The sequence below is a fragment of the Budorcas taxicolor genome, chromosome 9, assembly GCF_023091745.1.
Source record: "Budorcas taxicolor isolate Tak-1 chromosome 9, Takin1.1, whole genome shotgun sequence".
Taxonomy (NCBI): Eukaryota; Metazoa; Chordata; class Mammalia; order Artiodactyla; family Bovidae; genus Budorcas; species Budorcas taxicolor.
This window is the reverse complement of record NC_068918.1, coordinates 10,230,471-10,255,412: the sequence shown is the minus strand read 5'-3', so window position 1 is coordinate 10,255,412 and position 24,942 is coordinate 10,230,471. Positions and strand designations below refer to the sequence as shown.

The 24,942-nt window shown below is 35.6% G+C and overlaps 1 protein-coding gene across 1 annotated transcript in view; it reads left to right on the top strand.

Annotated features, from left to right (window-relative positions):
* The window catches only part of PHIP (pleckstrin homology domain interacting protein), a 120,435-nt gene that overhangs the window by 14,842 nt on the left and 80,651 nt on the right, over positions 1-24,942 (top strand). The window contains exon 7 of the mRNA XM_052645580.1: positions 18,922-19,082. Within this exon, the coding sequence (XP_052501540.1) occupies positions 18,922-19,082 (161 nt within the window). The remainder of the gene's footprint in view (positions 1-18,921; positions 19,083-24,942) is intronic.

The following is a 24,942-nucleotide window of genomic DNA, read 5'->3' as shown; positions in this document are numbered from 1 at the left end:
CCCTCAGATTTTTTTCTTATGTTAGTGATCTATGGTGAAAAAGTCATAATAATGTGTAATTATGGATTGTAAATATTGTATCTATCTAATGAGCTCATTGGTATTTTTATAGAATATTGTTTTTTTAAAGATGTATATCATTCGGTTGATTCAGTAGGCAGCTGTATCATAATACAGATTAGTTGTAATAGTTTGGTTATTTTTATGAATAATCTTGTATTTTTTTGCCTTTAAAATTTCAAGAAGGAATACTGATGCAGATAGGTCTTCTTGAAATGGCCTCTAAATTCATCCTTTTTAACTCTGCTACTACAAGGTGCTTGTCTTACCTGAATTACTATAGCCTCCTTCACGCTAGTCTTGCTTCCAGTATCTTCTCCCTCTCTCCCTTTCAGGTTATACTGTATGTAGCCCTGTAATATTACTCTTATTTAATTCTGCCTCTGCTCTGTTTCTCTTCTGCTCAAGGTAGTATGAGAGGTAGCTTATGCTGTTTTAATGGAGTTGCCGTTCCTCTACCACCAAGTCTTACTTCTGACTTTCAGAGACCTTCATATTTTAATCATAGTCTTTTCTGTCCCTACCCTTCTGCTTAGTCAGAAGTGTCTTCTCCCTCTTTCTTCCACCTGTCCAGATTATAGATACTTCTCTTCCTTTTCTGGGTAATTACAGTTGGTATTACCGTATTATAATTTGTTAATATTATGGTTTTGTGTAACTTGTTTAATGTTTATGTAAAATATCCTTGTCTATTGTTTTACTTATAGAAGTACTTTTAAGGTTTTGTGTTTTATCTGGGGCATTTTGTACTTCATAGACAATTTTGATGTATTAGGGTATAAATCTAACTGTTGGTACTGGAAAGATGATCTCTTTTGCTTTGGTTGCTTTTAAGATTTTTCTCATTGGTTTCATGAAGTTTGACTGTGATATGCCTTGGTGTCATTTTTTTCTGTTTATCAAGCTTGAGATTTATTAGGCTTCTTGAATCTGTAATGTCTTATTGGCATTGGAAAATTCAGCCATTATCTTTTAAAATATCACGTCTGCTCCATTCTCTGTCCTCTCCTGGGACTCCAGTTAGATGCTAGACTTTCTCACTCTGCCTTCTCTCTTCCCCTCTCTTTTATGATTTACATCTTCTTTAGTTTTCTCTGAGCTGTTTGCCAAAGCTATCCTATGTTTGTATGGTGGGTAGTCATGGGTGATCTTTTTTTTTTTAAAATATGATTGTCCTGGTTAAATAATGATTCCTATGTTGTCTTAGTATAATGAACAACTATAAAACAACAAAGGATTTGAGACACAAGAGAATATTTTCACCTAGAAAATTATACTAGGAAGTAGAACAGTTTCCTTAAAAGAATGGGAAGGTAAATTTATTAGAAGCGTCCCCTCTAGGGAAAAGTTTATCCTTTTTTTTGAAAAAATGCAGATCCATTTAATAAGGGGAATATGTTGTTCTTTCAACGCATTGTCAGGCAACACTGTGGAAGGCAGTGAAAGTGCAAAAATGATTGATAGTAACTTTCGTCTTAACATTTGTTATGTGAGTAATTACTCTGCTCCAGGCACTAGTCTAACCATTTTCCATTTATTTTTATCTTTTAAAACCTTAAATGATCTTTTGGTAGGAAATACTTTTACTTTATAGAGAAGGAAATTGAGGCATGAAAAGGTTTGGTGACTTGACCAGGGTTACATGTTTAGTGAGTCATGAAAGTGCAGTGACTCCCATTATGCTGTGCTTTATTCTTAATAAACTAATAGTTAACAGTTGGTTAACACTTGGCTACTCAAGAAAGTTAGTATTAGTCATATTTTGGAAAAGGATACCAGATATTTATAAAGTCAGATAAAGTATTTTAGGCCATGTCATTAATCATCAGATCAGTAAATATTGCTGACGTGGTTATAGGGGATTTAAATATGGCAAAAATAACTTGAGCTTTGTGTTACATCAAGAGAAATGCAGCTGGTATATTCAGGTAATAGAATTAATTACCAAGCAGGTAATTGTTGTACCTTTCTGAAAGAGTTTTATTTCATTTTTACGGTTTATGATACATTTTTCCATTCCGATTTCCAGGAAGTTGTTCCTCATGTTTAAAAAAAAACAGAAAACGCCTGTACTGGAACGCAAATTTTACCTGGTGTTTCTGTATTCGCATATAGTTTTTGACATCTCTAAAGAGAAGCTGGACTGATCAAAATGACTCTCCTTACTGATAGTCGTAGTTAGTGTCACGTCTCTTCAGTTCACCTTGGTGACAGTCTCGAACGTCTTGTCATTGTTATGAAAGTGTGACTGGGGTGGTAATGGGAAGAAAAATTCATTAGGTTTTTTGGCAGAATGATTTTCCTGCACAGTAATACAATATTCATTTCAGGTTATCACAGATTATGACTCAGAAGATTTTTATTTTTAAATATGAGTGTTTGTATCTTATTTTGTTGATTCCTCTGCCATTTCTGTCTGGCTGCCTCTAAAAATTTCCTTGCTCTTTTCCTTGATCAATGTAGTATTAGCAAAGACCCATGTAATAAAAAGACCTTAGCATTACAGCTTTTCTTAAAATACAAATGGAAATGTTTAGTGTAGATTCAAATATTTAAGGTTTGATACATTTGGGAAATAGGCTTTAAAAAAAATTTTTTTTGAAGTAAGAAATTGCTTACTGGAAGGCTGCACAAAGAGCTATTATAACCTGTTGCACAGTTTTCCCTCATGTTACAGTCCTATATTATCTAGAATTCCTTAAAACTACTCTGCCAATGTTGTGTGTGTTATTATTAACTAAACACCAGACCATATTCGTATCTCACCACATTTTCCAACTTAATTATCTTTTCTTGTTTCAAGATCCAGTACAGAATACAGTAATGCACTTAAGGCTTGCACAGTTTTTTAAATTAAACTTTTTACTATAACTCAGAAAATCATTTAAGATTGGGGTGATGGTAAATTGGATTTTCCTTTCTTAGATTTTTTTTTTTTCAGTAAGGCCTGTATATTCTGTTCCAGTCCTTTGCATCTGTTTTCCATTGCCACAGCCACGTGTGGGCCTTGTGCTCTTTGCCTGGAGCTCTGCATCATTCATTCACTTCCCAGGTAAATATTAGTGTTAGTCACTCAGTCGTATCAGACTCTTTGAAACCCCTTGGACTGTGACCCGCCAGGCTCCTCTGTCCATGGAGTTCTCTGGGTCGGAATGCCGGAGTGGGTGGCCATTCCCTTCTCCGGGGGATCTTCCCGACCCAGAGATTGAACCCAGGCCTGCTGCATTTCAGGCAGATTCTTCACCATCTGAGCCGCCACGGAAGCCTGAGTAAGGACTGCGTCCCTGCGTCGTGTCCCACGCCGGCTTAGAGCTGGAGTGCAGGATAATGAGGAGCATGGTCTCTGCTCTCCTAGAATTACAGATTAGCCGATCTCCTGCCTCCAGCCTTATTCCTCTACCCTAGAATTTAGCTCTAAACCGGGGTTTCTTAACTTCAGCACTGTTCTCATTTTGAGCCACATAATTCCTTTTCATAACTGACTGTCCTGTGCATTGTAGGGTGTTTATCAGCATCCTTGGCTGTAGCAACTCCAGTGGTAACAACGGAACTGTCTCCAGACATTCCCAGATGCCCCTGGGGTAAAATTGCCTCCATTTGAGAACCACGGCTCTGAACTTTCTAAAATGCAGATGTGATCACGTCATGCCTCCTTTTCCCCAGTAACTTTGAATGGTCTCAGCCCTGTAATGTGGCTCACAAAACGGACCTTCTCCCACCTTTTCCTCACTTGTACCTTGTGCTGCAGCTTTGTACAACTATTTGGCCGTTCTTGAAATCAGCCAAAGTTGCTTCATCCCTTTCTCTCTGCAGTGTCCCTCATTCTGTGAACATTTATCTATTCATGCTTTTAAACCTAAATGTAACCAAGCAGAATTAAGTATGTACACTTACTCTGCTAGAGCTTTTGTCACATAATCGTGGCTATTTATTTACCTTTGTTTTTTCTGCTCTACTGTTAGGTTCTGGAAGTTGGAAATTACGTGTTTGTGCTCTGTATAGACCCAACTCAGCATTAGTGAATATTTAATAAACAGGCAGTAGGTAATTGATGACCTCCAATAGAACAAGAAAAGTTCAGAAATGGGTTGGGGGTGAAAAATAGAGTAGATGGTTGGAAGAAGAGAGAGACTCGGTCTCCAAGGATAGCTGTGAGGTAAACAAAAACTCCAAAACTGATTTTTAGGAAATAAAGTTTATTAGTGAACTCAGTTATTGGTTCATTGTACCTGGAATATTAAAACTCACACCTGTATAATTTCGAAACCAACTCTGGAGTTTATCTCAGTGCTTTCTTACCCTATTTTATTTTATTATCTGCTTATAAATCGTGACTACTTTGTACCTCCTATTATTTGATACAATTGTGAAAACTGCTTGAATTTCAGTCTCAGGGCAGAAGAACCAGTGTAGTTGGCTCCTTTTGAGCCCTTTACAACCTCCTGTAATAAATGTTTTCAAGATGCAGAAAAATCAAAAGATACCATTAATCTGTTACCACTAACTTCTGACAATTTTCTGTGGAAGAGTTGTGAATGTGTACTTCGCATGGCAACGTTTACTTTCAGAGGCACTAACAAGTCTCTGATATTTGTCCTTTCTCACCTCCATACCCATATTATGCCTCTTTTCGAATACAGTTTATTCTGTATTTATTTACCTATGATAAACAACCCTACTTCAATAGTAAGTGACATGGTTGGGGAAGAAAATAGGAGAGGAGATACTTAAATACATTAAGGCTGTTTTTAAAGTTAAATTTATCTTGTGAAAAAGATTGTATTAATCTAGAAAGATTGTATTAAATTAAAGCAATTAATTGCCTTATTTGCCTTTTTCTTAGATTTAACATGTCACCAAAGTAAACTTTTTAATCTCTAGGTTTCCCAAGTTTTCATCTCTTTTTGTTTGCCAGATGCTACCATCTCTTTGTTATTTTACTTCTTGTTTCTACAGCAAAGTTCTCAAAGTGAGTGGAAATAGGAGTTTTGGAGAACCTGATTCTTCAAAATGTTTGTGTGTAAGGAAACAGCTTTGCCTTGAAAAGGAGCTTTACTCCACAAATATCCAGTTAAGGTTAAAAAGCCTGTACAGTAGTTCCTCTTTATTTTGATGGTGGCTGTGTTCTAAGCTCTCCAGTGGATATTTGAAACAGCAGATTGTATCAAACCCTACATGTACTGCTTTTAAAGAAGTATCTGATAAAGTTTAATTTATAAATGAGGCACAGTAAGAGATTAACAATAACTAATAAATAGAACTGTTACAACTATATACAGTTGACCATTGAACAGTCCAGGGATTAGGGGCACTGATTTCTCTGTCCCCTGCAATTATGTAGTACTGTAGTATTTATTGAAAAAATCCTAATATAAGTGAATCCATGTTGTTCAGTGGTCAGTTATACTGTAATGAAAGTTTTGTGAATGTGATCTCTTGCTTTTTCTCTCTCAAAATACCCTGTTGTACAAATTTAGCGCCTTATTTTTTTAACCTCAACTACGCACTTATCACAAAGTGTGGCTGTAGTTTTTGTGATTTGAAGTGCAACAGCAAAACTAGCACATGTTCTTTTTCCTTTGTCACAGTTTCACAGATAAAATATTCATTCTTCTTTTTTTTTTTGGCCTCACCTTGTGGTTTGTAGAATCTTAGTTCCCTGACCAGGGATTGAACTTCAGGGATTGAACTTCAAGCCCTGGTAGTGAGAGCACCAAGTCCTAATCATTGGGCCACCAGGGAATTCCCAGGGATTTTTTTTTTCCTTTGTTTACTCAGCTGAAAACTTTGACCTTTTCACTGAAAGGATGCACTTTACAGCTTCTCTTTGGCTGATTTGAATTGCCCACACCACTACTCTTACACTTTAAGCCATTATTAAGTAAATAAAGGTTACTTGAACACAAGCACTGCAGTACCAGGGACAGTCAATCTGATGACCGACATGGTCTGATAACTCAAATGACTGCTAAATGAATGAACCGGATATGCTGGACTATGGAGAAAGCACTGGCAACCCAATCCAGTATTCTTGCCTGGAGAATCCCATGAACAGAGGAGCCCAGCTGGATTCAGTCCATGGCGTTGCAAAGAGTCAGACGCAGCTGAGTGATTAACACAACATGCTGGACTAAAGGATCCTGGGTAGCATGGATCATCAATCACACTACTCAGAATGGTGTGCAGTTTAAAACTTAGAGGAGTTGTTCATTGCAGGAATTTTCCATTTAATATTTTCGGACTGTGATTGACCACAGGTAACTACAGCTGCGGAAAGAGAAACTGTGAATTAGGGAGGGACTACTGTACGTTGAAAGGAGTCTTAAATCTTGTCTACATTTCTAGTTTTCTCTGAGGAAATAGTTTGAATAGAGGCAGCAAATATCAACTTAAAGTTAGTTATGAATCTTGACTGCTCAAGATGTGTGGCCTTAGGCAAGTTGTTTATTTTTTCAACCTCTCAATTTCCTCATCTGTAAAATGGAGATAATATCTACCGTATCTAGTTATTTGGAGGCTTAAATGAGTTAGCAAAGTGAGGCACAAAGTAGGTGACAGATGGTATATTCTAACCTTGTAATTAACATTCAGTTAATTACTTGGCAAATACATCTAGAGTACATTTTTAGAGAGGAGATTCTTTTCCCTCCTCATTTTCACTGTTACATTTTGCCATATTTTCAATACTGTATTTGACTTATTCTGAAATGGCTCTTAGCATATCTGGCGCTGGGCTAGGGTCTGCAATTGTAGGGTTAAATTTTTTTTTATGACTATATTTCTTTCATAGTTCTTATAAAAAGCTTTTATAGTATTATAAATCTTCGAGCTTTAGCATATAATGTCTAATTTAATATTTGGCATATAATTCAGTAAATTTTAAGATTGTGTTCATTCTTTCCCTAATACTCCATCTTGTACCTTTTCCTGCCTTCTTTACAATCCATATTTTAATCCTTAGTTAGGTGTGTATTCATCACTTATTTGCAGACATTTATTTTGATCTGTTATTTTCTCAGTAACCATTTTTCCTTCCAGAATTTATTTTCCTTTGCCATTTTAATCTTCTAGCTAGGAAATAGTTATATGGTTTTATAATTTGTGTTGTTCTTCAACCATTTACATATTTGGGGGGTGGTCCTTGGTTTTGTTTTTTACTCTGTCTCCTGGATGGTATTTGCTGCTTTTAGGGCTCGAGGATAGAGGTTATATTGTATTATTCCTTATAGATCCAGCTCCTCAGCATTAGTAAATATTAAATGAAGAGATAATATATAATTGCTGCAATTGATGAACTGGGGTAAAATAGGAAAAGTTCAGAATAATATTCATATTTTCACTTGTCACAGATTTTTGTTTTTTATCTCTCTTCTCCTTCACCCCTCCCCTGCTCACCTCTTCCTTCTTTCCTTCCTAAAAACAGGTAGTTATGAGAGACTACTAAAATGTATTGCCTTTTTGTTTTTTAAGGGAAATAAAACTAATGTTCAGTATGCCAAAGTACCAAATATATAAAAGACATTCATATTTTTCTTTTGTTTAAATTTCTTTTCAAATTATGATTGACCAAAAAAGGGGAGGCACTTTGAAGGATGACAGTTTCCTTGGGTGAGTTTAAATGGTTGCTCTTGTGGCTGTGTTTTATTTTCTTTTGTAAGTCGTACAGTAAAATTTGTTTTGAGGTTATGGATGTGATGAGAGGTGGCCCCCGCCCGCCATATGATGTGTCTGACATAGAGTTTCGGTACTGATTAGGAAGCACTAGCCATTTCCTTTTTTAGTTTGCATCATATCTTTTTCCAGATTGATTATTGGGTTTGGTGTTAAATTTCATAGCTCTCTAAGTGAAGCAAATTATCGTATTTTCTTCATAAAGTCTCTGACTTTTTATCTCAAATTTCTTCAGGGAAACTTTGAAGTTCAGGATTGAACATCTAACTAGACATCTTAAAAACTGGGAAGTCCATGATTAAGCTGAGTAGATATTTACATAAACAGCAGCAATTTGTTCAGCATCTTAAGGGAGATGCAGGGGGAAAACGATCTCACATAAAAGTCTCTTAAAAAAAAGTAAAGGAAAAACAGTAAGATCCGCTTTTATAATACGAAGATTTGACTGTTTAAGGACAGTCAGTATAGATGTTGGTACATAATGCCGTCAAGTTTATAAAATGTTTTTATTTGCTTTTCATAATAACTGCAAACTACCCCTACCTTTATTAATGAGAAAACTGAAACTTAAGAGAGGTGGTGAGTAACTCAGTTATATCTTTGGATATTTTATTTCTGATCTTATGCATTTAGCTTTGATTATATTTATATAGCACCTTTTTACCTTTTCTGTGGAATTCTATATTCATTAGTCTTGTACTACCCGTGTCCATTTTATTGATTTGGGTATAGGAACTTTTTGAATCATGCCCCAGTATATGAATTCTAGAAACAGTAAAACATGATGTGTTCTCTCAAGTTTGTATCTTGCCAGATAAATACTTAAATTTGAGAGAAAATATTCAGTTCCTTGAGAAGACCTTCATAATCTACTTGGCCCACTGATTAAGTTTTTCTAAAATGAAATTTTGTGTTTTGAACCCTCTGATTTCTTTTGTAAAATCACCTTTTGCTTTTAGTTACATACCTTCTGATCTGTTCTCATTGTTCTCAAGAGATAAAACTGCAGTTATCCCAAAGCAAATCTTTTACCATATCATTCCCACTTTCTTCTCCGTAGAAAGCTTCAACTTACTGTCTTTGGAAAATAGCCCAAAATGCCTGGCATAGCTTAGAAAGCACTCTGCAGTCGGCCTGTTCCTTCTCAGTTCCCTCTGATGCCCCCTCCTTTGTGCTCCAAGGGCTGGTCACACCTGACTTCCTTCTGTTGCTTAAATGTTGCGCTCCTTCCAGCCTCCGACCATTGCACACGCCCTTCCCTCCACCTAGATAGAGTATCTCCTGCCCGCCTTCCCTGGCTGTTCATTTTCCAGGTACTTAAATATCAGTTTTTAGGGAAGGGTACTCTGACTCCCTGATACCTTCCTGCCCTATATATTTAGGATCCTTTGCTGTATATTTCAAGATTTCTCTGTACCTTCTATTTGATGGAACTTAACAGTGTTGTAAGTCCTTGTTCATGTCTTTCTTCCCTGCTAAACTGCAGTCTCCATGATGGTAAGTTCTGTCTTTTCTTTTTCTTCGTTATATCCTTTAGTTCATACTTGGCCTATATAGGTACTCTATAAATGTTTGTTGACTCAAAATTGAATGATTAAAATGTTTGGGGGAAAAACCCTAACTTTTTAGAAAATGAATTTTTATTGAAATAGCTATTAAAATATTTGAAACTGAAAACTGAAAGTATTATACCATTGTATTTTCTGTATCATCACATGAATTTCCAGGAAAGAAATGAGAAGGAAGAATAATACAAATCAGGGATTGTACAGCTCTAATCAATTACAACTTAGTATTGTAGTGTCTGGTTTTTTGTTTGATTTGGTTTTTTAGTGCTTATTTTTGTACTTGGTTTGTGATATTTTTTTTTTGCTTAACTCTTGAAATCGTTTTTTCATCTTCTGTGTTTTATTTCCATTAGTATTTGAGTTCTTTTCAGATATTATTCATATTTGTGACATCTGCTAAATCTTAAAATCAGGTGTCTTTCAAATGGGAATTACAACTAAACTTGAAATTAAATAGGTAGAGATTTGGAGGGCAGCTGCTGTTCATACTAATTATTTTAGATACAGTTATAAAAGAAGGAGAGGGGCTCCCTCGGGTTTTGTGTCACCCATGTAATTATTTCCCTTTACTTTTCTGTTCTTTCTTGCCTCACCTCCCATCTTTTTTTGTGGACAGATAAGCTAATTACAGGATGATTCTTCAAATGTTGCAACCCTTTGCTCTTTAAAGTTGGCGTTTTTGTTCATTATGATTATTGTTACAGAATTTTGTCTTGTTCTTATGTTGGGTCCTTACTAGTTACTTGTGTATTGTGATAGAGACCAGATGATGCTGTGGAAATAAACCAACCTGTGTTGAATTATTTCCTAGATTATCTCTGGCCCTCAGATTACGAATATTTGGTTGTAATTTTCTACTAATATCTATTTGTATCTAATATCTGTTAGAATTACTGTTGTGAGCTTTTCACTCGTGGCTCTATAGGGAATTGAATGTTACAAGTTCCTCCTCATATGCTTCCTTAACAAATAAAATTGAATCTAAACTATCTTTACCATCTTTTACTTTAAAAATTTAATGGGAAAGATTTAGAAACAAACTCCTAAGCAAAATTGATGACCCTTTGTATTTTATGGCTTCTAAATCAAACTAGACATGAATTCTTTGTAGTATATCCATTGTCAAATAGGCAATGGTTATTCTCTGTGGTGTATACATTCAAGTACTTTAATATACTTGGTCTTTAGGGTTTCCTTTTTTCTATGATTAAATAAATTTAAATTCCTTGCATCTTTCTCCCTGGATCTGTTTTTATCAGTGTTTGAATTTAAGCTTAATCTCTTTAGACAGCTCATATTTTTCATATTACTCTTGAGCTCCTCAAGATAGGCTGAGCTATACTTTATTTAATAAAATGTTAATCAGGATGTACATATGCTCAGTGGAGAAAACTTGGAAAACAGAGCAGCTGAAAAATTAACCAGTCTCACCGGTTATCTGTTACTAATACTTCAGCATGTTTCCTCTCAGTCTATTTTTCTAAGATTTGTCTACTTAAGCAGCATGGTAAGAGTACACTCTTTGGAATAAGCTTGAATTCAGACCTGGGCTTCATCTCTGGGAAAATTAAATTCTGCCTTTCAGTTCTGTTATTGGTAAGGAGTGTCCCCAGTATGCGGATAATTGTCGTACCCATTTTAAAAGATCGATGAAGATTAAATCAAAATGTATATGAAGTTCCTTCAACAGTGTCGGGTACCTAGTAAAAGCACTCAGTACATATTGGCTATTATTTTCCAAATCTGCTACACATCATAATAGTTTTCTGTGGCATTTTCCCCTTGCACAAGAATAGCAGATAAGACTTTTTTGTACTAGATTCTTGAAGCCTCCATAAGAACCTCTCTCTCTGGCTTCAATCACTGTTGACTTTCATTTTCCTTAATAGGTATTTTCTCAAGATACTTGATTCTTGGTTTTAGCGTAAGTTTTCTTTTAGAGAATTAGATAGCTGTTTTTTGTGACCTGCACAATTGCATCATCTTTCCATTCAGACATTTTTGTGATCCTTTAAAAAATTTTTTTAATGTAATTTTATGCGTTAGCAAATACCTTACTACCACACCATACTTTATTTAGTGGAAATCACCAATGCCATGTAGAGATGACGTTTTTGGACTTGTCGTGAATTTGGAAGATTATTGCTATAGAAATTGGCCTCTGATCGTGGATGTAGCATTACTTTGTTGGGCAAGCTAATTATTGTCTAAAGACATAGATCATTTTCAATTGATTTTCACATGGTCTTGCTTACATGATTATCATTATTTTTGTACAGGCAGACCTCGGAGGTATTATGGGGTTCTAGACCATTGCAATGAAGTCAGTATCACAGTAAAGCAAGTCACACCAATTTTTTGGTTTCCCATTGTGTGTAAAGGTTATTAACATTGTACTGTAGTTTATTAATTGTGCAGTAGCATTATGTCTAAAGGGAACTATAGATGCCTTAGAAAATAATACTGTTGGAAAAACCGTGCCAGTAGACTTGCTCAATGCAGAGTTGTTACAAACCTTCAGTTTGTAAAAGCAAGTAAAGCACTCCAGTATATGCAAAGTGCACTAAAGCAAAGCATAGTAAAGTGAGGTATGTTTGTAATTTACTCAGGTTTAATTCTGTAGGTTTCCAAACTCTGACAGAGCCTTTATTAAGAGATTGTAGAGATTAAAATGAAATCTAGATACTGGTTCTGCAGAATCTACTCTTTTGTACTTTAATTTAGGAACTGTTTATATGGTTACTAATTATAACTTATAACTACTTCTGCATTTAATGTATGGAAACTCTGGGAGCTTCCTAAGTGTTTTTTAAAAACCAGAATCACAGAATAAAATTGGTCAAAATATAGTACAAAAATAAAGCTAATAAAAAAGTCTTCTGGTAAAATACTCTGATGTTTCTTATCTGAGTACCCTTTTTTCTGTTCCCAGAAAAGGGTCTAGTTGCACCTCTGAAGTACATATTCTTTGTTCTTTTTGCATCCTCATTTAATTCTTCTACTGCTACAAACCTTAATTCTCCAGGTTTTGGAATCTGCTGCCACCTGCCTCTCTCTTGCGTTCATTATGCCGCCAGCATGGCTATGCTTTCACATGTTGGCACAAGTGGTCGACACTGGTCCTGGCCCTCTAGTTCCGATTGGTAAGGGGCAGCGGCTAACCCACATTGGACTAGACACTGTAGACTGTTTTATGTTTTTCATAAGAGTTGAAACTTCAACAGCAGCAGAAGCCCAACTTCTTTCTGCGTTTTTGTTAATTCATAGTAATTTTAATTTTTGTTCTCCAATTCATCTTTCTTAACATGACTTATTTTGACCTTGGTTAATTCATTGCAGTTACACTGTGTGCCCTTGTCCATTCTTATTTATTGGCTACACTGTGTGGCTTGTGAGATTCTAATTCCCTGACTAGGGACTGAGCCTGGGCCCTCAGCAATGAGCGCACAGAATCCTAACTACTGGACCGCCAGGGAATTCCTCCACTTTTTAAAGTACTTAGCAAACTGATCTTGTAGGGTATTTTGCTAAGTGAAATAAGTCAGACAGAAAGACAGATATGGGATTATGTCACTTGCATGTAGAATTAAAAAATTCAACAAACTAGTGAATATAACAAAAAGAAGCAGACTCATAGATATGGAGAACAAACTAGTGATTACCAAGGAGAGGAAGGGGAGGGCCCAGTGTCGGGGTAGGGAATTAAGAGGAATAGGGTTATCAAGTAAGCTATAGGGTATATTAGACAACACAGGGACTATAGCCAATATTTTATAATAAGTGTAATTGGAGTATAGACTTTAAAAATTGTGAATCATTGTTTGTAAACCTGTAACTTACATAATACTGTATAACAAATATGCTTCACCTTTGAAAAAAACTGGAGCAAAAAGTACCTATTAGAAAGGGGAGGCCTTCTGGAGAGAGGTGATGATATTTCTGCCTTCTTTATTGTCTGCAGAGATTTTATCATATGTTTTTCTATATTCTCAAAAATATAGTCACTAAGGTTATTGCAGATGCTCTTTTCTGGCAGCTACCCATTTTTACTCATGCAACTTGGTTCATGTGATAGAGATTTGTCTACAGATTTCCCATGAACTTGATTCACACGGTACAGATTTGTATAGTGAGGAAAACTGAGGTAAATCTGCTTATGTCTATCTTTTTCTAAAATATCTGCATTGGAAACTTGGCCCAGCTGTGGGATGAAAGTACCATGTTCCTGGATAGACAGATGGCAACTGTTTATAGGTAAATGAAATTAAGCTTATATTTCCAACAGATGAAGTTTTAAAAAACTTCTCAGTAGTCTTCAAACTATATAATTATAAATCAAGAGTAAGATATTTTTTAGAGGACATGAAGAATAACCGCATTCATACTAAAGTGTCACCAATAAATTTAAAGTTTTGCTGCTGCTGCTGCTGCTGATTTAGTTGCTACCTTATATGCAACTCTTGCGACTCCATGGACTGTAGCCCACTGGGCTCCTCTGTCCGTAGAATTCTCCAGGCAAGAATACTGGCGTGGGTTGCCACTTCCTTCTCCAGGGGATCTTTCCAACTCAGGAATCTAACCTGGGTCTCCTGCATTGCAGGCAGATTGTTTACCAACAGAGCTATGAACGAAGCCCAAAGTTTTGCTACTAGTATATAAATAAACATGCCTCAGCAGGTTAGTACAGAAATATATATAAGATAATTAAATCACAGTTTAATAGAGAAGGGTTAGTTAGTGGAAAGATTGGAACAAATAGTTGATTATTTAGGGGAGAAAAAATATCTTCAGAGACTCACCTAGTAACATCTACTAAAACTGTGAATATGTTAAGGAGTTAAGTGAGAAATTTAAACCACAAAAACGTAAAAAAAATTTAAGTAGATATTTATTATACTGTTGGCTGGTAGAAGAACCATTCTAAAGCACTATACCAAATTACAAAAGAAAAGAAAAATATTGATAAAATTGGCTGTGTAAATGTGCGAAATTATGAGATGTCAAATAGCATAATATGAAAACCAAGTATATTGTGGAAAATGTTTCTGGATGAATAACTTGAGAAGTTGAAGTTGAGAGTACCTTGCTTAAAATCTCCACAGTATCATTTTTAAATACAAGTCCATCAAATGTAAAGCCTAGTTTTTATTTCATTAAGGAATATGGATGGCATAGCTATTAAAATTCTGCTTATGAGGGAAATCTCTGCAAAATTTTGTGTAATTGCTTTAGGTGGTAGAATTATGTAAAGACAGTATTCTTATTTTCTACATTAAGTATGCATTAGTATTATGATTAAAGAAATAAATTAATTCTTAAAAAATACCTTGGTGTGAACTGCAAAGAAATGACTTGTGGGGAAATTTTATTTACCAAGGATGTAGCCACAGAAGTAATAGTTAAGACCCTACTGGCTAGATACATCTAGTTATATGCAGAATTATACCTGATAATAGCTTTAAGAAATTGTGGGTCTTTTGTTTATTTTGTTTAGTAACTAGTTCTAAATTGTGCACAGAGACTTTGTTTCAAAGGCTGTTATGAATGATTTGCTACAAATGACGCTTCTCACGTTTTGCTCCTTTTCTTTCTCCATACCTCATACAAATGAATATTTCACTTTACTTGTCCATTCACTCAGCATAGTTGAATAAATATGTTTACCTATCCCTTTGCTTTCAAATTAAGAAAATTTAGCAGGGCAGTTGAAAGGAAGAGTGGTATGGAGATACTTTGAATCTGTAATCTGTCCAATAAAGAAATCCATTTTTGTTTTATTCCTAAACCTTATTGTTTTTTGTTATGTAGTTAATTTATTAAGTCCACGAAATGCATAGCTTTTACTAAGTGCCGGCCACCACTGTCAGCTTTTAGACTAATCAAAGAACAAAACAGACAAAAAAATTGTGCCTGTGTGGAGTTCATTGTAGTAGGGGGAGACAGCAAATAAACAATGAACATAATTAGCAAATAAAAGATGATGATGGAAAAAAGAGCAGATATTAAGCTACATAGGGGCATCAGGAGTTAGCGGTGGTGGTAGGGGCTGGGTTGTAATTTTCACTAGGCTGATCAAGTTAGGCTTCATTGAGAAGGTGACAGACATTTAAGGAAAGATAGGAAGAAGGAAGCCAGGGAATTAGCCACGTGGGGAGAGAGTGTTCTGGCCAGTGGGAATAGCGGGTGCAAAGACTCCAAGTTAGGAGCTTTACCTGATGTGTTGAAAGAATGGGGGTGATTAGAATGGTTGGAATAGATCAAGTAAAGGGGTCAGATAATGGACGCAAGATTGTGCAGAGTCTTGGTAGGCTGAGGTATAATGAACTTTGTGTTTATTGTGAATCAAATGAACACTGCAGTTTTGAACACAGGAGTGGTACTATAGGGCAACTGGTTAGGTTGCTTTTAAAATTAAAAAATTTTAACTTAAAAGTAAAATTCACTTTTTACTAGAGGAGGTGGCATTTAAACTGGCCCTGAAGGGTAAAAAAGAATTTGCCAAGTGAAGAAGATAGGAATTTGCTTTGGCAGGCTTAATTTAAGAACATTTCCCATCACTGTACTTGGGAACATTAATGTACTTTTAAACAAAAGTCATATATGTTACTTGATATAAGGTTAAAACTATAATAATGTCATATAAAGAACTTATTCCTTTGTGACCTCTTACATCTGCTTAACCATGCTCATTTTAAAAATTGATGTTCTGGTTTAATAAAATTTAAGGAGTTCCTATAATCCAAGAGACATTTCCTTTTTACTCAAAAATCCAATTACTGTTAACAATTTCTTGAGAAAATGAATGATTGGCATTTGCTTTTCTGCCATAAAGCTGTAAATTTAATTGAACCATCTTGTGTTTCTTATTATTAACTAAGATTCACTTACACACTTTTTTATTTAAAAGGCACCACACTCAGTTGCAGGAAATATGAATAAGGCAGAATTTCTGTAGGAGAGACAAGATATTACTCAAATGGTGTAGTGAAAGAAAATGTGAGTTCATTCAGTGGGAATCCCACCACATCTTTGCCTAATTGACCTGGTCAGACGTTCTTCAAATCCAACCTCCTCAGTTGAACTTCAACTACTGAAGCATACCTGTATTTTTCTCTCTAACCCACTGTGTCAAGTTTGCACCACCAGCTTATTACCTGGGAACTCTACATGCTGTTTTCCCTGTATGTCATTTCTTTTAGTTCTGTTGTACAAGTTTGTAAATTGGTTGACAGCAAGGATTCTGTTTGGTACCCTTTCCCTGAGGATGCTGACATAGTATGATTAAAAATACTCAGTAGTTAATTGGCAGCCAAGCATAATATAGGATGGTGGAGTACAGTATTTGACTTAATGTTGTTTCTAAAAAGGTTTTCTTGAAGTGTTGACTGTAAGGTAGCTTTTTGAAAAGGATGTTCTTTTTCTCAGTTGACTCTCAAAGTGAAAATAAAGGTTTAATCCCAGTTTAGGTAGAGATTCAGTAAAAACTGTTTAAGAGAGTAGTAACATTTTCTCTTAAGGGAATTAGTTTTTGCTTTATCAACTCTGAAGTATAGTCTTCATTAAAAATCCATCTTAAAAAATTCTGACTTATATAAAAGTGCCTTATCATCATTAAAATAATAGTTTTGGTATTGTAGTTACCTCCAAAGATCATATTTTTGTACCTGAACAGTGATAGAGATTTTAAGAAAATTTGACATTTTGAGTTTGTAAATTTGGGGTGGAGAGAATTAAACTGTATTGGTAACACAGTATGGTCAACATCTGTGCTATATGTCATCACTTCTTTTTCTGTAAAACAGACAATAAGTGAGATGTCATTGATCCTTAGTATTTGGATACGATCATTTGAGTTCTCATTTGGCAGGACAGTTGATGCCTGTGGTTTTTTGTGATCTTGACTCCAAATCAGTTGGAGCTAAAGTGCAGGTGGTTGTCTTTCACCAGGCTATTTCTGTGCAAAAGGCAAAATATATCAGGGTTTATTAGAAACTTATCCAATCACTGTTACTGTATAACTAGTTTCAGCCTAAATATACTAATTAACAACTTTCAACAGTTTGTCTTAGATAGCACAAGTGTTGAAATAATTTGTATCCTAGAACTTGTCCTCTAAGAGCAGGAGATACACTCTTATCAGAATATAAAATAATTGACGTAGGAAAAGATCATGTAAGCACAATGGAATTATTCCTTAAATTATATTTTATTGCTTTAGAACCTGCAAAGTATTCTACCTCATCGCCAGTCCCCAATGTTTTCTTTTTTGCTTGTAAATGTAGCATAAGCCAAACATTTGTTGTTTGTGAATAAGATAATAAGCACTGAGATTCTTTATGATACACCTGAGAGATTTATATTTCATAAACTTTAGGGTATAATCATAGGCTGTAAACCAGAGTTAAATAAACTGAACTTAAATGGGAGAAACTGCAGTGCTTATTATCCAAAGTAGATGGCAGTCACAGTCAGAAAAAAAAAAAAAGCCTGGTATTAAAAGATGATCTACAAGTGAAAATGTGCCTGTAGACCAGTCAGCATGTATTTATTGAGCACCTTCTTTGTTTATAATTCTAATTAATTATTGGTATAGAAAACAAAGAACAGTAGTAAGTTAGATGGAAAGGAACATCTTTGGTCAAATTCAGCCTATCAGGCTTTGGAGTAGGAGGTAAATTTTGTTCATGTATTGAAATGGGCGTTAAACGGGGGTTAAAACGGGCGAGGTGAAGAAAGAGGGCTTATAGGTTCTAGAAAAGGAATCATTGTACAGGTCTTCAGCAGGATTCCTTGTTTATTTTTTTTTCATTTATTTATTTTTGGCTGTGCCGGGTCTTCATTACTGCCCTCGGGCTTTCTCCAGTTGCAGAGCGGGGGTTACTCTGTTGTGGTGCATGGGCTCGTCAATGCTGTGCCTTTTCTGGCCGGGAGCATGGGCTCTAGGCGCGCTGGCTTCAGTAGTTGCAGTGCACGGGCTTAGTTGCCGTGCCGCATGTGGAATCGTCCCAGGCCAGGGATCAAATCTATGTCCCCTGCATTGGCAGGCGGATTCTTAACCACTGGACAACCAGGGAAGCCCCTAATTATTATTATTATCATTTTTTAAATAATGCAACAAGTTATTCCTGTTTTCATTTGTTGGAAAGTTTTTAAAAGTGTCATTCAGTGTGTCATATTTAGAGTGTTTAAGAATTGCTGTTTGTTGAAAAGAAAAAAGCACCGGATCCAGTTTCAACTGCTTTTATGAGAAAATCTATCTCATAGGAGCCTTTTAAAGAAATAATGTCATATAAAGTCATTCTGGGTTTTAAAGAGCACTAGACAGAGTAGAGAGTAAAGAAGGCTGAGTTTTAATTCTAGCATCATGCCTTACTTTGTGACTTTAGGCAGGTTATTTAACTAGATTTTCTTGTTTGTAAAGTGAAGATAATAGTGCTTTTGCCTTATTTCAGGTAAAATAATGGGCTTTACTATTTTGAAGACTTTTAACTAGGAGTCATATGCATTAGAAAGCATCTTAATTTTTACCGCTATATGAGAAATTGAAATATGTGAATTCTTAAAAGAGGATAATTAAAATTAATTTCTGAATTATACTTATTTCCCCTCCTTTTCTTGGTAGCGGATACTTTGTTTTCAAGGAAGCTGAATGGAAAATACAGACTTGAGCGACTAGTTCCAACTGCAGTGTATCAGCACATGAAAATGCATAAAAGAATTCTTGGACACCTGTCGTCTGTGTACTGTGTAACTTTTGATCGAACTGGCAGACGGATATTTACTGTAAGTTTTTAAAGTATTATGTTAATTCATATATGAGATTACAGAAACGTTGCTTATAATTGAACTTTGAAATAAAACCTTTGTTTTTTCTTTTAATTTGAAAAACTAGAAATTCACATAAAACAGCTTTCTAACAAAAGGTTGCTTAAAATTGGACTTCAAGTTTGGAATGTTTTTGAAAGACATGTTGTAACCCAGTTACAGTTACATTGTTGTCCTCATGGATAAGTGTAATCCCAAGCATTATATCAGACAATGCAGTTGACATTTTGTCAAATGTCATATAATACTTTTAATTCTAAACGTAAGGATATTTTATCCAAAGTGTATTAAGCACATTAGAGTCTGAGAAATGGCCCTTAAAGTGGTCATAGGGAAAAGTCAGAGCATATATAAGCTTATTACCTTTTATCTTTAGGACCTCATCCTTCAGTATATCTGGCGTTCAAAGAATCTCTTTGGGTTTGTTTGTTACTGTTTTCTTTTAACTTCTTGAATGGAATAAAGCAGAGCTTTTCAGCTCTTAAGTGAGAAAATTGCTTTTGGAAGTATTTCAATTTCTTTTTAGGTGCCTTAACTATTATATCCACTAAGGGCAATACTTCACTATAGAGGTTGTACTTATAATTAAATATTACTTACATTAAATACTGGGCTAAAGGTATGCACTTATACACGGGGTTCCTACGGGAAATTGAAGTTAACATGGAAATTCCTATCTCTGTCTTTGAAGAGAGCAGCTGTGAATTTTATACAGTCACAACAATTATAGATTCCTCTTTTAAGTAGATATGCTTGTAAACTGAGATTTATTTATATCTGCTTTCTCTCCTTTACCCATACACTCAGTCATCTGTAAAACAGCTAAATGGCAGGATGTGGGAAAGGATTTCCATACTTAATCTTTTTCCTGGTTCTGGAATCCTCTTCAGGCATTTGCAGATTATTTTGTATATATTAGTATTCTCCCTTTCACTTCCTCTTTTATGTCTGCTATTCTTCATGAAGCAGAATAAAAGTGAAATTTTCAAGATTTTCTGATAGGTTATTATCTTCAGAGTGAGGAACAGTTATCCCTATATTTGCTGAAGTCCTTGATATACCTGCAACAGTAACTTGCTCTCAAATGGTAATGGAAAATTATCTTTAGAGTTAAGTTCAACATTATTATTTAAATTGAGCTCTCAAAACATATAGTAAATTTGGCATTTCTAATGTTAGAAGGATTCTTTCAATAATAATAAATCGAAAGAATGAGAAAGAAATGTTACATTGTGTTTATATTTCATTTTGGCATTGCTGCTGCTGCTGCTAAGTTGCTTCAGTCGTGTCCGACTCTGTGCAACCCCAGAGACGGCAGCCCACCAGGCTCTCCCGTCCCTGGGATTCTCCAGGCAAGAACACTGGAGTGGGTTGCCATTGCCTTCTCCAATGCATGAAAGTGAAAAGTGAAAGTGAAGTCGCTCAGTCGTGTCTGACTCTTACTGACCCCATGGACTGCAGCCTACCAGGCTCCTCTGTCCATGGGATATTCCAGGCAAGAATACTGGAGTGGGGTGCCATTGCCTTCTCCCATTTTGGCATTAAGTTATGTCATATACTGAGATTATAAAAAATATCTATAACTTCTTAATTTTTTGATGACTTTGAAAGTAATTCTTTGAATGTGAGAGGGATGGTAGGCATTTATTTGTCATACTTTATGAAGCATTGTGTGTGTGTTGATTTGAATTAGACACATAATCTCTTATACTTTTTTGAGGGAAAAATCCAGTGAGTAATAATGCTGTTGCTATCTTACAGTAGTAGATTAGTAGGCATAGAGCTGGGAGAGCACTCTGAACCTGGGTTTAGTGAACTACTACCCATGAGTCAAATCCAGCCCACTGCCTGGTTTTGTAAATAAAGTTTTATTCAAACACAGATGCGCTCAGTTGTTCACGTTGTCTGTGGTTGCTTTTGTACCACAACATGGAGTTGGGTAGTTATGACAGACTGTATTGCCTACAAAGCCTAAGATAATTGTTATCTGGCCTTGTACAGGAAAAAACAAAAAAAACTGCAGCCCTTGTTCTAAAAACTTAATTCCTAGTTTTAAGAGCATTTGATTTTGGGGGAACAAGAATGATACGTTAAAAGGAAGCTGTTTTCTGATTGTTTTCCTTTAATTGAAGATACATAAATAAAGGGAAGAAAATTATCACTGTACTATTTTATGTGGTCTTATCAAAAATCTAAAAATGTTTATGTTTTGTGTATGTGATATAATTTTCTAATTGTGCCAAACTTACAGTCTCATTTGTAATTTTTTACTGGTGATTTGCAGTGACAAATTCCAAAATGTTACCTTGTGATAAATGCCAAAATATGAGATCATTGTTATTTAAAATTTCTTTGTATTTTTATCTTGTTATCACTTCAGGTGGAGTTAGAGAACGTATGTGTTCACTATTCACATTCTTTTATTCCCCTGGAAACACATTAGCCACTAACTAATACTTTGAAATCCAGTCTTAAAAGCAAATAGGATAAGACTTCAGGATCGTAGGTTTTGACTGAACAATGAAAGATGCCTGTGAAGGGCCGCACACTCTTATTACTTCCTAGAAGAACAATTCAGTAGTGGACGACTCAGTATTTCCTTCTTATGTATTTGGTATCTTAAGACTTGGTACACTTGTCATTAACTTCTATTGTTAGATGTATTTGAAAACTTTTTCCAAGGGACTAATTCCAGCGGACTTTTGAGTGCTTTGGGGAAAGCACAACTAGAGGCGGTATAGTCCTGTGCTTAAGAGCATCAGCTTCAGCATCAGGGGACTCTTGGTTCAGCGCACAGCGTTGCCAGGCACTAGCAGTGCAGTTTACAAAGGCTGCCTCACGCTTTTCATCTACAGCGTTCTCAGCTCTTTAAAAAAGGTAGGGAAATAGATAATACCAGTAAAGTAGATACTAGTACTACCAATCCCACAGGATTTTTTGTGGGATTACATGAAATGATGTGTGTAATTAGTATAGAACAGGATACACAGGAATTCTATAGATAGATTTAAATAAATTGTATCCATTTTATTTTCTTACCTAAAATGTTTTATTGATAAATGCTATACAAGATCGAAACTGAAATCAATATGATTGATAAGTGAAATTCTGTGTTAGGAAAATTATCCAGTATTTTGTACTAGAATATTTTAATAATGGACGTTTCCCAGTAGAATAATGAGAAGAGCCTAGGGAAGGAGACAGTGTAATCACCAAGTCTGACTGTTCCCTAATTCTCTCTCTTTCTTAGGTTTCTAAATCTGTTTACTTGGTTTCAGAATCATTGTGTCAAATAATATTTACTAAATAAAGAAAAACAGAGTTAGTTAATTCTCTCAGGAGTAAGCCATTCATTCCTAAATGTATGTTGAGGACCACGTAAAAAGATTTCGTTTTTCAAAAACATAAAGGATATCTCTTCAAATTAAGGCAAAAGAGCATAAACTGTTTCTATAAACTCAGTAATTTGTAATAAATACTATGAGTTTATTCACTCCTTTAGTGAACTTTGGTCTTTTAGGAGGTGTACACTTCTCTAAACACTTAGAATATTGAAATGGCAGCTATGGTTATCAGTGAGAGTTCATAGATGATCAACGACACAGTGTTGATGCGATATGATGAGAAGCTTGATAGAGGCAGCACAACATGCTGAGGTATCGTAGGAGAGAGGTGCCTAGTTCAGGGTGTGGTAGGAGATGGTAAGGGGAACTTCCTTGAGAAGTGAGCCAAGCTGGGTATTCCACAGTTTAGGGAAAGGCATATACAACCATTGGAAGAATATAACATGCAATTGTGTATTATTTGACATGGCGAAAAATACATATAGACCCCTGTTAAGCAAGAGTTAGAGATGTTGTTGGAGGACAAAGTCAAGATTCTTTTGTGACATTTGAAGGGGGTTCTTCCCTGAAGTCATGGAACAAAAATGATGGCTTTAGAGAATTGAGTAGAATTTCTCTTTTTAATGATCTGTTGAGAATTTTGTAGAGGATGAATTAAAGCTAAGTCGATATCCAGAGGTATTGGTAAAAAGGTTCTAGGAGTGATCCATGTGAGTCATGGTGGGAGTAGGGATGGAATTAATAGGCTAAAAATGGAGCTAGGATTTAAGAGGTTTATTTGCATATGGGGAGGAGTTGAGAGGCAATAATATGAAGCGATGTATGTTTTAACTTGTGCAGCTGGTTAGAAAGCCATGTCATTTACTGTGGTAGGGATTTAAGTGGAGAAGTTTGTGAAGATTGGGACATGTTGAGTTTGAGATCCACACACAGATTGCCAAGTAGAAATGCTCAACAGGCAGTGGGAGTGCAGGAGAGAGATCTAGGCTAGAAGATTCAAGTTGGGAATCATTGAATATAGAAGTTGATCATTTTACCTCATGTATGTAATGTGAGAAGTCTGAGTCTTCGACTTTAAAGCAAACTAAACAAGAAGAGAGGAGTCAGTAATTAAAACTGAGAAAGAGCTGCCTGAGAGGCCGCAGGAGAGAAAAAAAGATGTGGTGTCTTAAAAGCCAGAGGATTTGTATTTTACTAAAGATAGAAACCTAAAGTAAAATTAGAACTGAAAGGCATCTTTTGGATTTGGCAAGGCCATTAGTGACCTTAAGGAAAAAAATCTTTGTTTTAAGTTTTAGAGAAAGGAGTGAGATTGCAGTGCACTAAGGAAAGATTGGGAATTGAAAATTTAAAAAGACAGTACAGAGTAGTCTTTCAAAAAGTTTGACAGTAAAACAGGCTGTTTTCTGAACGTGGTGCACTACCACTGGACATGCTTAAATTGTATTGTATGGTCCTCTGTTGTGGATTTGTTTAGGGGTCGGTCTCTATTAAGCTGTCAACTTCCTGACAACAAATCCTTTTTCTCAAACCTTTTTAGATCTATAGTGCCTTCCACTGTATCTGGTGTATACAGTAGGCATATGACAAAGAAAGATGAATGAATGAGCCAGTCAGTTAGAGATACAGAAGTGAATAATGTCCTTCCTTGTAAGAAACTTCTGTTAAGGAAGATACATATATAAAAATGTCCATAAGATGAATTCTCTCCTCCTACTGTGCTTCATTTACAATAGTCTTTTTCTGTGTTTCAAACTTACAAAGCCCATTTTTGGCTTAAAGACTTTGTACTATCTGTTCCCTTTGCCTGAAATAATCTCCGAAATATTGCTGTGACTTATTCCTTTTTTTAGCAGCTCTGGTCAAACACTGCATATTTAAAAGACTTCGCTGTCTACCTTCCCTCCCCATACTGTATCATTGTCTGTCACGTTACCTTACTGTGTTTTTCTTATAATATCTATCACTGTCTGAAATTCTTAATTTTTAAAATTAGCTTTAATTGTATTTTCTTATTAAAGAAGTTCAGTGAGGACGGGTAGGACCTTGACTGAATTATTTATGATCACTGATTAAAGTAGGCATCCTTGAGTCTATATTGATGTAAATTTGTAAATAATTAAGTGAGAAAAAGGGAAACCACTTATTTACGGTAGAATGCCAACTGATAGTTACAGAAAGAATGCTGCTTTGGCAGCTATCATAGTGGTGGTTGATTCATTTGTGTGTCATCGATGGACGGTAGATTGGGTGATACTGGTTTGAAGATCTTGGCATAATCTAGCATATGTTCCCACAAGATACTAATTTAATTGAAAGGGGGAAATTGCAACTTTCCAGGGGGGGAATATGGGAAACACTTCACACGACAAAGTTACTAACTTCAGTAGTGGTGGGATGGGGGTTGACATTGCATATCCTCTGAAGTGGTACATGGAGGAAAACACAGCATCTAGTCTATGGGATTCCTACCA